Below are 15,449 nucleotides of genomic sequence, written 5' to 3' on the forward strand. Positions count from 1 at the left end.
GCAAGCACTAGCCAAGGAAGGACCGTGGCTTGATCCCCCGGCATCCCATTTGTCCCCCAAGCCAGGGGCAATTTCTGACCACTTAGCCAGGAGTAACCCCTGAGTATCAAACGGTTATGGCCCAAAAAACCAAAAAAAAAAAAAAAAAGACAGAACTAAATACCAAGTCAAAGGCAATAACAGTGAAATCAAGAGACCCAAACTTTAATGATCTATACTTAAAATGGGTCTGTTAGACTGGGGGGTGGGGCAGAAGGTGTGATATGGGATGTAACTGGGGAACATTGGTGGATGGGGGTGGACATTGGTGGTGGGATTTGTTTCAATTCATGGTATGTCTAAAACCCTACTATGAAGGACTTTGTAAATCACAATGGTTTTAATAAAATTAAAATAAAAATAGCGTTGAAAAAATTGGATAACTACATGTAAAAAATTAAACTGGATTCAAACATAACATTTTATGGAAAAGAGGATCAACGACTTTGAAAAAGTGACCAGTTCTGTAAAATACATTGAGGAAAATATGGGCAGAACACTTCCAACATTCCACTGAAAGGTGTTTTTCATGATATGGTTCTACTGGCAAAGGCAGCAGAAACAAAAATAAACAGATGAAACTACATAAAATTAAAATAGTTTTACGTGGCAAAAACACACACACACACAAACCCCCCCCCAAAAAAAAACCAAGGACTATATACCAAAGTAAATGGCAGAAAATATTTGCCCTCAGTGTATCAGATAAAAGGTTAATATTCAAGACATCTAAAGTACTCACAAAGACCAACAACCAAAAAACACAAAAGCCTCATTAAGAAATGGGGAGAGGAAATGAACAGAAACATCTTGGAAGAGAACAGTGGAATAGCCATTAGGCACATTAGGGAAATTCAAATCAAGATGACAATGTGATAAGCACTTACAAATGCACATAGAAAAAATAAACTGGAAGCATCATCATGTTGGTGGGTATGAGGTGAAAAAGGAACTCTTATCCTCTGCTGGTGAAATGTCATCTGGTTCAATCTATGGAAAACATTATGGATCTTTTTTTTTTTTTTTTTTGGTGGTTTTTGGGTCACACCCGGCAGTGCTCAGGGGTTATTCCTGGCTCCAGGCTCAGAAATTGCTCCTGGCAGGCACGGGGGACCATATGGGGCGCCGGGATTTGAACCGATGACCTCCTGCATGAAAGGCAAATGCCTTACCTCCATGCTATCTCTCCGGCCCCCACATTATGGATCTTTCTCAGAATATTAAAATTAGAGCTATCACTTACCCAAGAAATTTCACTTCTTGGTATCTACTCCCAAGATACAAAAGCTTTCATTCAAGAGGACAAATACAGGCCATTATTTATTGCAGCAGTTTAGAACAATAGCTAGGGCATGGAATCAATGCTCGTTTCCAAGGGTAGATGAGTGGATAATGAAAGTGTGGTGTATATATTCACAATGGATTACTGTGCAGCTGAAATCTTGCAGTTTGCTGCAATTTCTTTGGAACTGGATGATATTGATGAAATTACTGCAATTTAGTTGGAAATGGATGATACCATGTTAAGTGAAGTCAGTCAGAAGAAGGACAATCACCAGATGTTCTTATTCATTTGTGGCAGATAGAATAACAGCATGGGGACAGGTTTAGTATCAAATGGGAGGTAGTTAGGTTACCCTTAACCCTAGATCATAGAAATGAGAAGCTAAGGAAGAAAAGTCAAACAGGGAAATAGAGGCAGGGGTCAGGTTCCTCATCTTCATCAGTACTGTAAAGTATAGCTATATATGTAGAGCTATATATAATATATATAAAATGTATGCATTTTGTATACATCTAAATCACAGAGCTAACAACACTGAAAGCAGAGACTACAATAACCAAACTTAAAATGTGCTTGTCAAGGAGGCAGCCTTGGTGTGGGAATGATCCTGGGGACACTGGTAGAGGCAAGTTGATACTTGGGGTAAGATAGATGCTGGGACATTGTGTGCCTGGAAGAACTTTGTGAATCATTGTACCTAATAATAAAATAAAATAAGTGTACAAGCTTTAAAAACCTGAACAATTGAATGACCATCTTATAAGTCCTTTTCTGTTTTAGGTTAATACAAAAGCTGAACCAACAGACAATATTGCAAGTTTCCTGTGGCAACTGGCATTGTTTAGCTCTTGCAGCTGGTAATGTAATCTTAAAATATATGATGATGTTATGTTAATCCTGAAATTTTGTTTTAGCTGTTTCATGTGATGTTATGTAATGGGAAATGAGTAACTACGGAGTTACTCAGCATGACTTCTGAACAGCCTTTGAGTAGCTTATATTTTGTGTGTGATAAATGAAGCAAGTAATCAGCTGCTGTTGCAAGTCTCTCAAAGAGGGAAGATGCAGGAAGCAGGATACACCCTAGTTTATTTTAAAAATTTATCTTTTGTAGCTGTAGCCACTATCAAGTTATATATTATTATTATTATTATTATTATCAAGTTTCCAAATAAATGAAAGCAGAGACAGAGACTCTGAAGATAGTTATGCTATAGAGCAGGGGTCTTCAAACTGCGGCCCGCGGGCCACATATTGTATTTATTCCCATTTTGTTTCTTCACTTCTAAATAAGATATATGCAGTGTGCATAGAAATTTGTTTCTAATTTTTGTTTTTACTATAATCTGGCCCTCCAACAGTCTGAAGGACAGTGAACTGGCCCCCTGTTTAAAAAGTTTGAGGACCCCTGCTATAGAGTATGTTTGAGGGGAAATCAGTATGTACATTTCCTGCCAGATTCTCAAAAAGTCCAGGTCATAGCTGCACCTCAGTTATTCATGGTTCTCATCATCTTGGTGTGGTGAAAGCTAGTTTGGCTTGCTTAGTTGATTGTAACCTGATCATCTTCAGAACCAGGTTTAGTTAAATGTTTAAGTTTTCTTTGCATAGATGGTAATGACCTTTGAAGGGTAATAGGGACCTATTACAGCAGCAAATAACCCTGAGTGGATGGGGAGTATGTTGGAGGTCAGGATAGTAGGCAATAATAATGCTTCAGTTTACTTACTTAAGGAAGTAGAATTGAAACCATTTTGTATTACTCTTCACCTTTTTATTTCAGATGGTCAATTCTTCACATGGGGAAAGAATAGCCATGGGCAACTTGGCCTGGGGAAGGAGTTCCCATCTCAGGCCAGCCCACAGAGGGTGAGATCTCTGGAGGGGATCCCATTGGCACAAGTGGCTGCAGGAGGAGCTCACAGCTTCGCCCTCTCTCTGTCAGGAGCTGTTTTTGGCTGGGGCATGAATAATGCAGGCCAGCTAGGGCTCAGTGATGATGAAGGTAGGTGAACTCCTCATGTCTCCTTAGTGTGAAACTTGTGAAAATGGCATCTGTTGAACACACTATTTTTTAAGTGTCTTCTCTGGGCTTCTTTAGGTAACAATGAACAAAACAGAAATTCTCTTTGCTTCCTGCAGTGTTTTGGGGATAGAAGCAAACAGAAAGCTCATGGATACTTTCTGTAGCGTGCCTGAGTGTTTGAGAAGCAGGCTTGCTGTTATATAGAAGGGGATCAGGGAGGGCCTTTCTGATTCATTGTTTGGACAGAGCCTCATGGGAAGTCAGGTAGAAATGAGACCTGGAAATATATGCGTGAGGAAGGGCTGGTCAGAGGAACAGTATGTGGCAACTTCTGGTGCAGAGCAGTGAATGCTCAAGTGTAGGGGCCAGAGTGAAGGAGCAGAGCTGAAGGACAGAGAGGTAGGGAGGACTCTGCAGAGAAAAGGTAAGGGTTTGGGTTTCTCTTGTCAAAGAAAGACACAGGGTTTTGAGGAGAAGAGGAATTACTTTGAATCTGGATCTAGATGGTCAAAGGGGAAGCTGGGAAAACAGTTTAAAGGTAGTGGGAATAAAGTTAGATTTTTGTCTGATTTTGAAGATGGGTCCTGTTGTTGTTTTTTTTATTGTTGGATGTATGGTTTGAAATGAAACAAGGAAAGGCTGAGTGGATAAAGTTGCTGTTTGTGGAATGAAGAAAACTGTGTGTGTATGTGTGTGTGTGTTGGAAAGTTGGAAAATATGAGGGTACTGTGAGATAGAGATTCTAAAAATAAGTTGTCTTTTGCCACCCAATTGGGAGGTGCAGGCAGATACGTGAGTCAAATTCAGGGGTACCCGAAATTCATGCTAAATGTCTCTGTGTGTTTTATCTCGACAGTGACATCACCATATATATTTCATTCTAGATCGAGAGTCTCCTTGCCATGTGAAACTCTTACGAACACAAAAAGTTGTTTATATTAGTTGTGGAGAAGAACACACAGCAGTCCTCACGAAAGTAAGGGACTTAGAGTATTCTGGTTTCTTCTGTGGTGCCGTGTATAACATGAATGAGCTTCATTGCATGGTTATTTTTGGTAGAGTATTTTAGAGGAGCAGTGGCAGTGTTTGCTAGAAGAAATATTTTCATTTAGTATGGAAATAGACTTTCCGTATTTCTTTTAAAATTATATAAAAAGTGCAATGTGGTTAATGTTCTAAAGTAGTTGATGTATTTCTTTTACTTCTAAGACATTTGCATCTAGAGAGAATGGAATGTATTTGCATGGTAATCAAATAATGCAATAAATTCACTTTACTGAAATGTCCTAGAATTTAATAAAACAGGGCAGTTTAAAATAACCTTACTGATCAAGGAGTTTGTGGAGCACCAATGTTCTTTTACATTAATGATTTTGTAAAGTCATCTCATTTACCTCATTGTTTCTCTCTCTTGGGCTTAACTTCCTAAGAACATTATTGTACTTTCAAGCAATTAAAAATTGACAGATGGCACACTCCTTGAATAGTGCTATCTTTGTTCCATAGAGATATATGTTTATACATATATATAAAAAGAAAAAATAATTTTAAAGTAACTTATGTTTATATATATTTGGAAGTAACTTTAAAATTATTTTTCTGTTTACTCAGCATTTCAAAGAAGTGATTTTGACCCATTTTTAAGGGAACCTAATATTCTTGCGCAGACCATTATGATATGATTTTTGTATTTAGAAAGTTTTTAGAATAGTGTTCTGAAACTCAGGTTGTAAAGTCACACCGTGTTTGTTCCTTGTTAGAGCGGAGGTGTGTTTACCTTTGGAGCTGGTTCCTGTGGGCAACTTGGGCATGATTCCATGAATGATGAGGTTAATCCAAGAAGAGTTCTAGAGCTCATGGGCAGTGAAGTGACTCAGATTGCGTGTGGCAGGTGAGTGCTTGTAAGAGCTATTTAGAGTATCTGTTGAGACCCAGAAATGGGTCTTGTCTTTGTAGTAGCAGAGAAGGTAATCTTTGACTACCACCTACCTGCACACCTATGGTTAAAGCGTTGAGAAATGAGATTTGAGTCATGTGTGGCAAGGTAACATTTATGATAAGCTGAGTAATGTGGGGAATATTAAGCTCCGGAGGTATGGAAAATAGGGGAAACAGTGGAAGAGAGACTCAAGAAATTGAGAAATTTTGCCTGGTTCTGCCCTGCTCTTTCTCTCTCGCTCAGAGTCTAAATGGGGCGGGTTACTCAGCTTTTTCTAACTTTTGTTATCCTCCCCACCACCTGGTGTGTCAGAAGAGGATGGGGTTCTGGAAAGCAAGACACTACAGAAAGACCATCAGGTTCACATGGGAAGCAGTGAGGAGAACTTCTTGGAAGGTCCCTAGAAATCAGTATGGCAGCTTTTGGGAGATGAGTCAGACTCAATATCTACTACCTGTGTCCCACACTTTGGATGTTGAACGACTTCACCTAGATCAGGGGTCTCAAACTCAATTTACGTGGGGGCCGCAGGAGGCAAAGTCCGGGTGAGGCAGGGCTGTATAAGGGATTTCGCTTACCCAATGTTCGCAATAAAAAATTGCATTACTAAGAAAACAAAATCGCTCGGGTGGGGAGGAGGGAGATTTGGGACACTGGTGATGGAAATGTTGCAGTGGTGATGGGTGGTGTTCTTTACATGACTGAAACCCAAACACAACACAATCATGTATGTAATCAAGGTATTTAAATAAAAAAAAAAAGAAAACAAAATCGCAAAAAATCGCATTAAACATTTGCATACCCCAAATGGAACTGCTCGGGGTATGTGAATGTTTAATGTGATTTTTTTCTTACTAATGCGATTTTTATTGCAAAAACTGCGATATTTGAAGGCAGGTCGCGGGCCACAAAATGTTGTACGGAGGGCCGCAAATGGCCCGCAGGCCGCGAGTTTGAGACCCCTGACCTAGATCCTTTCTCCTCCAGACAGCACACTCTAGCCTTTGTGCCTTCTTCTGGACTCATCTACGCATTTGGTTGTGGAGCCAAAGGTCAGCTGGGAACTGGACGCACGTGTAATGTGCAGTGTCCATCTCCGGTGAAGGGGCACTGGGCCGCCCACAGTAGGCAGCTCTCAGCCAGCACAGGTAAGAATGATTTCCAAGAAAACAAAAGAATTGTTTCCACCAGCACTCCAGATGGCAAAGATAATTGTTTCAGAATCTCTTCTTTGCTTTGAGGTCTTTTGGAGAAAATGAACATAATGAGTACATTTTCTTCAATAGGAGTGGACAGATCTCATATCTATTGAGTACTTATCCCAGAAGCCTGCATCACTGTTCACAACTCAAAATAATATTAAGTAGTTGTGGGGCTGGAGAGATATGGCTCTGCACTCAGGAATCCCTCCTGGATGTGCTCTGGCGACTATCGAATGCTGGAGATTGAACCTGGGTCAGCTGTATGTAAGGCAAATGTACACACAGCACTGTTTAATTTTAATAAGTGACGTACATATCTTGATCAGGATTTAAAAAATATCGAAGATAATAATTTTCTACTTAATTTCAGGAAACTTAAAAAGGAGTATTTTTTTTTTAATTTGTAATGGCATATAGCACAGGACTTGGCACAAACTTCTAGTATCTATGGGATATGAACATTTAAATGATTGGTGATGTTCCCCGAATTGAAAGATTAACTTTCATGTCTCTTATAGGTCACTATTAAAATGTCTTCTCTTCCTCTCCTCTCCTTTTTCCTCCCCCTTCCCTCTTCTCTAGAACACAGTTACAAAGTTGTTTGTAATTGAGTTTCAGTCAACAAATTTTGAGCACCCATTTCTTCACCCTTGTCCTTAAATTTCTTTTTCTCAGAGATACTGTATTCAGCCTATAATTTAAGGAATATTTCAGTTTTGAAAGTTTATGTACTTTCTGCGTGGGTGGCACACTCAGTGATACTCAGGGATACTTCTGTACACAGGAATTATTCTTGGCAGCGCTTGAGGACCAGATGGGATACTGGGGATCAAACCTGGGTTAGTTTCAAGCAAATACCCTAATCATTGTACTATCACTCTAGCCCTCCAAATTTAAGTTTTCTTTAAAATTAAAAAAATATTTTTGTGACCAATGTGAGTTACTAATCTTTCACAGTAATATTTAAGGTACATAGTGGCAATAAATCAGCGCCATTCCCACCACCAGTGTTGTCCTCCCTCTACCCCCTATTCCCATTATGCATCCCATATCTCCCCCCTTCCCCAGACTGCTATTGTAACTACTCCCCTCTGTGTCTAGCTTGTTGTAGATTGGATATCAATTCTGTTGTCATTGACTTTGGATTTGGTGTTTGAGTTTCATCATTTTTTATTTCCATTCAATGTTCATATAAATGTTTGGTCCTGGTACCCTCCACATCCACCCCCCCCACTCAATTCATGAGGCAGAACAAGATAATTCAAGTTATGTGGTTCTGTTGGGAAAAAACAAACAAACTAACAAAAAACTGTGAGGATTCCCTGTAGAGGCTATAAATATCAATCTAAAAGAAGGGAAAATATAAGAAAAACAAAACAAAAAAACAACAAAACAAAAAAGAGCATCTACAAAAAAAGCATCCAGCTACTAAAAACAACCACCATCATATAATAACCACAGAATGAAAAAAAATAAAACAAATTAAAATGAGAAAAAAGGAAAGAAAAAACAGAAAAAAGAAGAAAAAGAAAAAAAATAAGAAGAAATAGAAAACAATAAAACAAAGAAAATGAAGGAAGGAGGGCTGGAAGGTTTTATGCTTTCTTTTCTTTTTCTTTTTCTTTTTTTTTTTAGCATAGGCACAATAAGTATTGGGGAAATTAGAAATTAGAAAATCCTTTAGCCTAAGGGATACAGGATTTCTCCACCTTGAAGCATACTGCCATGGGAACAATTACACTCATTTTCACACTCCAAGGTCTTTTTATGGTCAAATTAAAGTATTTTATAGGTTAAATTGAGACCTCAAGATTTTTTTTGTTTGTTTGTTTTTTTGGGCCACACCCGGCAGTGCTCAGGGGTTACTCCTGGCTGTCTGCTCAGAAATAGCTCCTGGCAGGCACGGGGGACCATGTGGGACACCAGGATTCGAACCAATCACCTTTGGTCCTGGATCGGCTGCTTGCAAGGCAAACGCCGCTGTGCTATCTCTCCGGGCCCTGAGACCTCAAGATTTTGAAGCTTAATAGCAACCTGAAGTATATGAGCATAAATTGTGCTTGGATGTTTGCCAGAATAATTTTAGAAGTAGATAAATTTCAACTTAAATGCTGTGATTTTAGAATCTTTTCTGGGAATGTGGCAGCACAAAGGACAGCATCAGGAATATCTGGCTAGAGGATGTTTGAGCTGTGTCTTCAAGGCTGATTTAGAATTAGCCAGGGAGAGTTTTATAAAGGGATGGAATGAGCATTGGTGGGGACCTTGAAAGCATAGGATGTCAGGGAGTACTTTGTGATAACTTTTAGAACATGCCATGCATTTCTGGACTGGGGCAGGAGGAGGCATAGAGAGAGACTGGATGGTGGGATGGTGGTGGGGTTGGCACAGAAGGCAAATGCTTGGAGAGAGGAGATAGTGAAAAATGAAAGCAGTGTGATATTTGAGTGTCTGTGGACACAGTGAGGTGAGCGCGGAAGCAGGGCCTAAGGAATAGATTCTCATGGCCACAGACTTTACCCCTACTGCACTAGTTGGTCCCCTCTGCATATTTTGAATAACTTGTTTGTTGAGCAAATGTTATACCAGTTTTCGTAGTGATGACTTTAAATTTCAAGTCAGTGGCATGACAGAATCAGAATGAAAACTAGCAAGGAGGTCTGGATGAGCTTGGGTGGAGATGGGAAAATAGAGGGAGTAGGGCTACTGTGGAGGGGCATTGCTGTATACACTTGTTTTTAAGCCATACTAGGCAGAACGCCAAAAAAATTTTTCTAACTTATCTAACATGAAAGCCACTCTATTAAAAACCCTAGTTTTAAGAGGCAATCAAGAAAGAACTTGATTGGAAAATAAGCTGTTGAATTCTGTTGTTTTACAGATCGCTTTAAATATCATATTGTTAAGCAGATCTTCTCTGGAGGAGACCAAACTTTTGTACTTTGCTCCAAATATGAGGTAAACTTTTAATTTGATTCTTATGTCATGGGTTGAATTATGTGAGCCAATATTTATTTTAATAAACAATCACATGAGAATGATGTCATTCATTATTTACTAATTTCGTCTTACGAAAATAAGCAAACTAGCTTGTGGACAGGGCCCAAAATGCTGAACACATGCTTTGCATATGGGAACTCTGGGTTTGATTCCTGGCTTGGTTATGATGACCCAAGCACTGCACCACTGCATTCGCCTGTGGAGAGTGAATAGTTTTCTTGGTATTTTAACCAAGATTTCTAGTTTATAATTAAAAAATATTTGTGTAATTCTTCCAGTTAAATTAGGGAACTTATACTTTAAACTACTCTGCTTTCCATTTTCTTTCTTCTTTCTATGGTGAGTAGCAACAAGTTCTAGTTATCTAGAACTTTGTTCCATGTGCCAGTGATCCCAAGGCTGGCACCTGGGTGCTGAAACTGGCTACCCCGTATCTCCAACTTTAAAATTGGTGTGGGGCCTCTGTATAGTGCTGTTGGCCCAGGGACTTGCAGCTGTCACTTGCCCTTATTTTAAGATTCAGTGTTACGCAGTGTAATTTTGAGAAAAGTTGAAATTATCCCTGGTTTCTTCATGATATTGATGAAATGAAGTAGATGTGATAAGTTTCTGCAGGATACTTCGGGTACACAAGTAGGAAAATCTGTGTTCAGTTCTTTGAGAAACCAACTTGATAGTATTTCAGATTTTACCTTGTGAAATTCAGCACAAACTTAGTTTTATTCCCCTTTTAAACATGGCACCATATAGATATAGCTGAATTTCATGGATTTATTATTTGTGATGTTGGGGGAATCAAAATGACAAGTAAGGCAAGTTTTCTACTGTTGAATCACGTCCCTTGCCCTGAGTTTTAAGCTTCCTTTAATTAGTACTTTGGGGACCGGCAAACAAAACATTGATGAGAAAGATGGGACAGCATCATATTAGAGAAACAGGTAGGTAGGTAGGTAGGTGTAAGTTTCAAAAACCAGTAAAAACTAGTGTGTTCTGTTTTTTTTTTTTTTTTTTTTTTTTGTGGGGGGGGGGCACACTCTCAGTGCCATGTTTTTTTTCTGACTCTGGACTCTGGGATAATACCTGTCATTGCTCAGGGGACCATACATGGTGGCAGGGTTCAGTCCTGACAGTGACAGAACCTGGCTTGGCCACATACAGCCCTACTCTTCAGCTTCAAGAGTGAGATGAACTTTTGGTTTTTGGCTTACACTTGGCAGCGCTCAGGGGCTACTCTGGCTCTATGCTCAGAAATCGCCCCCGGCAGGCTCAGGAGACCATATGGGATGCTTGGATTTGAACCACCGTTCTTCTGCATGTAAGACAAATGCCCTACCTCCATGCTATCTCTCTGGCCCTGGAGTGAGATGAACATTTAAATGCTACATAGCAGATCAAAGCTAAGAGAATGTAAAAAGTAGATTATTACTTAGAAAATTATTGCTACTTCTCTTTAAAATAGAAACCTGTGTATGTTTATTTGAAAAAAAATACGAAAAAATAGTTTTCCTTTTTTTTTTTTTGGCCACACCTAATAATGCTCAGGTGTTACTTCTGTCCTTGCACTTACTGGCGTTTATGAATTACTGAATTACTCTGTCATTTCTCAGGGAACCATATGGTATGCTGAGGATTGAAACCATTAGCCATGTGCAAAGCAAGCATCTTACCCACTTGTTCTATCTCCCTGTCCCTTGTGTGCTTTTAATTAAGCTATTGACTACAGTTGTGTGTTCAGTTAGAGACTGATATGATCTTATCACTGAATGAATTGCTGAAAGCACCAAGAAAAGCATGTTTGTAGTGATAGCCTGTTTTATGTAAAGTATGAACTTATTCACCATTTACAGGTCTGAGATGTTAGAGGGAAGGGGAGCCATAGATATTGGGATAATCATATAACTTCACTATATTAGATTATAGGCCTAGACATTTTATATTTGGTTTTGGATCATACTTGGTGGTGCTCAGGGTTACTTCTGACTTTGTGTGCTCAGAAATTACTCCTGACAGTGGTGTGTGTGTGTGTGTGTGTGTGTGTGTGTGTGTGTGTGTGTGATAACGGGATGGTGTGGATTGAACTCAGGCTGGCTGTGTGCAAGTGCCCTACTCACTGTACTATTTCATTAGCTCAGAGCCTGGACAATTTTTAATGAATACAAACCATAGGTCTTCATTTTAATGTTCTCTAAATAGAGTTGAACACGGAATGTGATTGGCATTGTTGAGAGTATGTGAGTTTATGTCTGTTACTGTGTTTTTGTATGTGTCTGTTTCAAAGCCCATTAATTATTATTATGTGACATAATAATTTTTGTTCCTAGGACACTTATTCTCTGTTGTGGATACTCACTGAACTAGAATTGTTTTTCAAATCAATTGTATTTTTAAATCAAATCAAACCAGGGATTTTTTTTTAATTTTTAATTTTTAATTATGAGAACAATGATGCAAAGAGGACAAGGTAAAGTTACAGTGAAAGAACAATCGCCCATAAACAGAGTTCTCAGAAGAAATCCCCTTGCTGACGCCTAAATATTGAACTTACAGTCAAAAAAACATTAAGAAAAATAAGGGCAGAACCCATGTACAATTACTTTGTCCATAAGTCCCCAGATTGTAGTACATTATAACATTTCTTAGCAGTACACAAAGCAACCTAAAGCCATGGGATTTATGTGACTCCTTAACCTTGAAAGCATAGTATTTTTATATATTCATGCACATACATATTAGTTTAAGTTAACATCAAAAGTTTAAGAGGTTTTTTTTAAGGGTTAGTCAAAAGGGCACAATAAAAATGGTGTTAGAGTGGCAAATATTGTTTGCATAGGCCCACCAAAATATGGGGGTCATAGAAAGGAATAGCCTTGGTCTAAATACAAGGAGACCACTACCCCTGAAGTTTCCTGGCATAAGACCAACTCTAGGCTCCAGGCAAACTAGTTTATTCAATCCAAGTCATTGTCTGTGGTGCCAATACAGTTTTATTTTTCATGCAGTCCTATTGTTGGCATCAGCAAACCAGGGATTTTAATAATTCTGATACCTCTCGAGATTCTGGTTTAACTGGCCCAGAGTATGACTGAGTTGTCTATCAGGGTATTTAAAAGCTCTGGTGTTTGTTCTAATGTACATTTAAAGTTGACCTTGGCCTTTCCCCCTTGTTTGTCCTATATGCAGTTAGAAGGAATGCAATGTTGATGGGTTTTCTTGGTAATTGTGAGACCATATTTCTTCCAAGGCATCTTTGGTTTATTGAGTAAGCAAAGAGGAATGACAAGGCATTGATGTCTGTAGTGTAAACATGTGTTTAGAGCAGTATTGTTTGTGTTGGAATGATGCAGGGTGGGAGTGGTAATGATCTCAGATACAATTGAGTGTGCTTGCCCTTTGCTTAAAGAAGGTAGAATTGTAGTGAAATTGCAGAATACATTTTTTGCAAAAAGGTTGGCAGACTAAATGAGTTTGAGACCATCTTTGTTAATGTATAGTCTAACAACCACTTTGAGTATGAAAAGTTATTGAGATTTAAAAAGCAGTGGTGGTTTCCACCCTGGTGGAATAGCATTTTTATGTGAGTTCACCTTGTCTTTTTAAAAACCATTTCAAGATGACTTTTCTTCTAGTAGAGAGCCCAAGATCACATATAGTGGACTAATCATCCAGGACTAGATGATCACTAACTCCAGTAACTCTGATTAGTTATTTCCCCACTCCTTTCTCCTTCTAGTATTTTTATTTATAAGTAAGTAGGAGGAAATAAATCCTCTTCTGCATTGTGGGATGGATGATCTAATGTTATTTGCTGCTTCTTTCCTTCAGACAAGTAAAAGAGGAATAAATATTCAACATTGTTTTCTTTTTTTAAATTTCTGGATAAGGAACAGGATTTGGGAGAAATTTTTCAAAAGCAATTCTAGAAAGTAAAAATGATTATACATATATTTAAAATTTCCACTGAATAAAAGATGTACAGTGCCAAGCAGCACTCGGTATATTTAAGATCCATCACTGTTGTGTCCTTTATTGTGACCTTTCTTATACAAATGTAGCTAAATACTTGGAGTAGATAGAAGCATTGTGCTTTCATAGAATATTTACATTATAGGTTACATCTGAGCTCTGATGTTTAATAATTATCTTATAGGAATTTGGTGAACAGTTATGATAAATTGTCAATGCCTTAGGAGTCTTGATGGCATGGTGACTCAGAGCAGAGAAGGAAAAAACCTGGAAAAATGTTAGACTGGTTCTCTGTGAGACTCAGATGGAGATTAGAGCTATAGGATTCTACTTAGGTATTGGGCAAAGGGAGAAATTGAAGTGGTAATAATTGTAATTGATGCCTCAGCTAATTCTTTTTTTGTCTTGTTTTGTTTGGGGGCCACAACAAGGGGTACTCATGATTTACTTCTGGCTTTGTGCTTAGGGATCACTCCTGGAGTGCTTGGAGGAACCATATGTGGTGTCAGGGATCGAACCCGGGTTGGCTTTTGCAAGGCAAGGATCTTCCCCATTGTACTATCCTTCCAGTAAACTTCAGCTACCTCTTTGGAGCTCTCTGAAGCTGGGTTGGCCTTTAGCTAATTAGGAGCAGAGGAGCAGGGACTGCCAACTCCTCTCAGTGAGGGAAGAGTCAACGGTGGTTTTTAGAGAACTGCCTGGCTAGGAGCTGTCAGGAACTGCTGGGGAACTGTTGATCCTGGAGGGTAGAGAAGAATTTAGGTAACTGACCTCAGTATCCAGTATAGAGGATAAATACCCATCCTATGTAATAAGACGTTTTTTTCTGTTCCATATGCTCTTCCAGAATTCTTCTCCTGCTGTTGACTTCAGAACTGTGAACCAGGCACATTATACCAGTTTAATAAATGATGAAACCATAGCAGTTTGGAGACAGAAACTCTCAGAACACAACAACTCCAATACAATCAAGTATGTGGCTGCTCATTTCCATTTTATTTTTAAGATGTTTATTTTATTTAAAGTAAATCCATTTGGGGGCTGGGTTTGGAGAGATAGAACAGCAGGTAGGGTTCTTGCCTTGCAGCTGGCTGATCCAGGTTTAACCCCCAGTGTCCCATATGGTCTCCATGAATAATCCCTTAGTGCAGAGGCAGGAGTAAGCCCTGAGCATTGGTAGGGCTTTTCCCCTGCCTCCTCACAAAAGGTAAACCAGTGCTTTCTAGCTTAGTGAGTTACCATATTGGGGAATGGAATTTCTCATTTTAGAGAATTTTTGGGGGTACATACATTTAGGGCTTGTTGTCCTTAGCTTCAAATAATCACAGGCATTGTTTCCCCTGTTTTACATAGAGCATATTAGCAGCCTGACTTGTTTAGGATAAAATCTTTAAAGTCTTGTATGATAATTGTCTGAGCTCAGTGTTATTGTTTAACCCCAAAAGTTTCTTCATGTAAATGCTTGATAGCATCCAAATCTACAACAGTTCTTTCTTATCTAATATGAGTAATTTCTAGCATGAATAATTTCTGTCATACTCACAATGAATTGATATGTAATTCAGTGTTAAAGGGGGGGGAAATCTCATAAAGGGGACTGAAGGTTTTTTCTAGTGGATTCTGGGCCACATCCAGTACAACTGGAAGCTACTCCTGGCCATGGTTGGTAAGCATATGATGGATGAGATTGGACCTGGGCCTCCTATGTACAGAGCCTATGATCAGCCTTTGGGTTGTCTCTCTAGCCATTCAAGTTAATTCTTATTTTTTGTTTATTTGCGTCACACCCAGTGTGCTCAGGGCTTACTCTTGACTCTGTGCTCAGGTGTTACTCTTGCTAGGAATCGAACCTTGATTGACCTCACGCAACCTGCTGTATTGTCACTTTTGCTCCTTTCTCAAGTTAATTATTTGGGGGTGGGGTGGGCATACCCCATGACGCTCAGGAGTTACTCCTGGCTCTGCATTCAGGTATTACTCCTGGTGATACTTGGA

The 15,449-nt window shown here is 39.1% G+C and overlaps 1 protein-coding gene across 1 annotated transcript in view; it reads left to right on the forward strand.

Annotated features, from left to right (window-relative positions):
* The window catches only part of HERC3 (HECT and RLD domain containing E3 ubiquitin protein ligase 3), an 84,793-nt gene that overhangs the window by 24,223 nt on the left and 45,121 nt on the right, over positions 1-15,449 (forward strand). Inside the window, exons 3-9 of the mRNA XM_049789752.1 lie at positions 2,105-2,181; positions 3,108-3,329; positions 4,235-4,326; positions 5,111-5,241; positions 6,277-6,437; positions 9,373-9,449; positions 14,302-14,426. Of these exons, the coding sequence (XP_049645709.1) occupies positions 2,105-2,181; positions 3,108-3,329; positions 4,235-4,326; positions 5,111-5,241; positions 6,277-6,437; positions 9,373-9,449; positions 14,302-14,426 (885 nt within the window). The remainder of the gene's footprint in view (positions 1-2,104; positions 2,182-3,107; positions 3,330-4,234; positions 4,327-5,110; positions 5,242-6,276; positions 6,438-9,372; positions 9,450-14,301; positions 14,427-15,449) is intronic.

The sequence above is a fragment of the Suncus etruscus genome, chromosome 16 (assembly GCF_024139225.1).
Source record: "Suncus etruscus isolate mSunEtr1 chromosome 16, mSunEtr1.pri.cur, whole genome shotgun sequence".
Lineage (NCBI taxonomy): Eukaryota > Metazoa > Chordata > Mammalia > Eulipotyphla > Soricidae > Suncus > Suncus etruscus.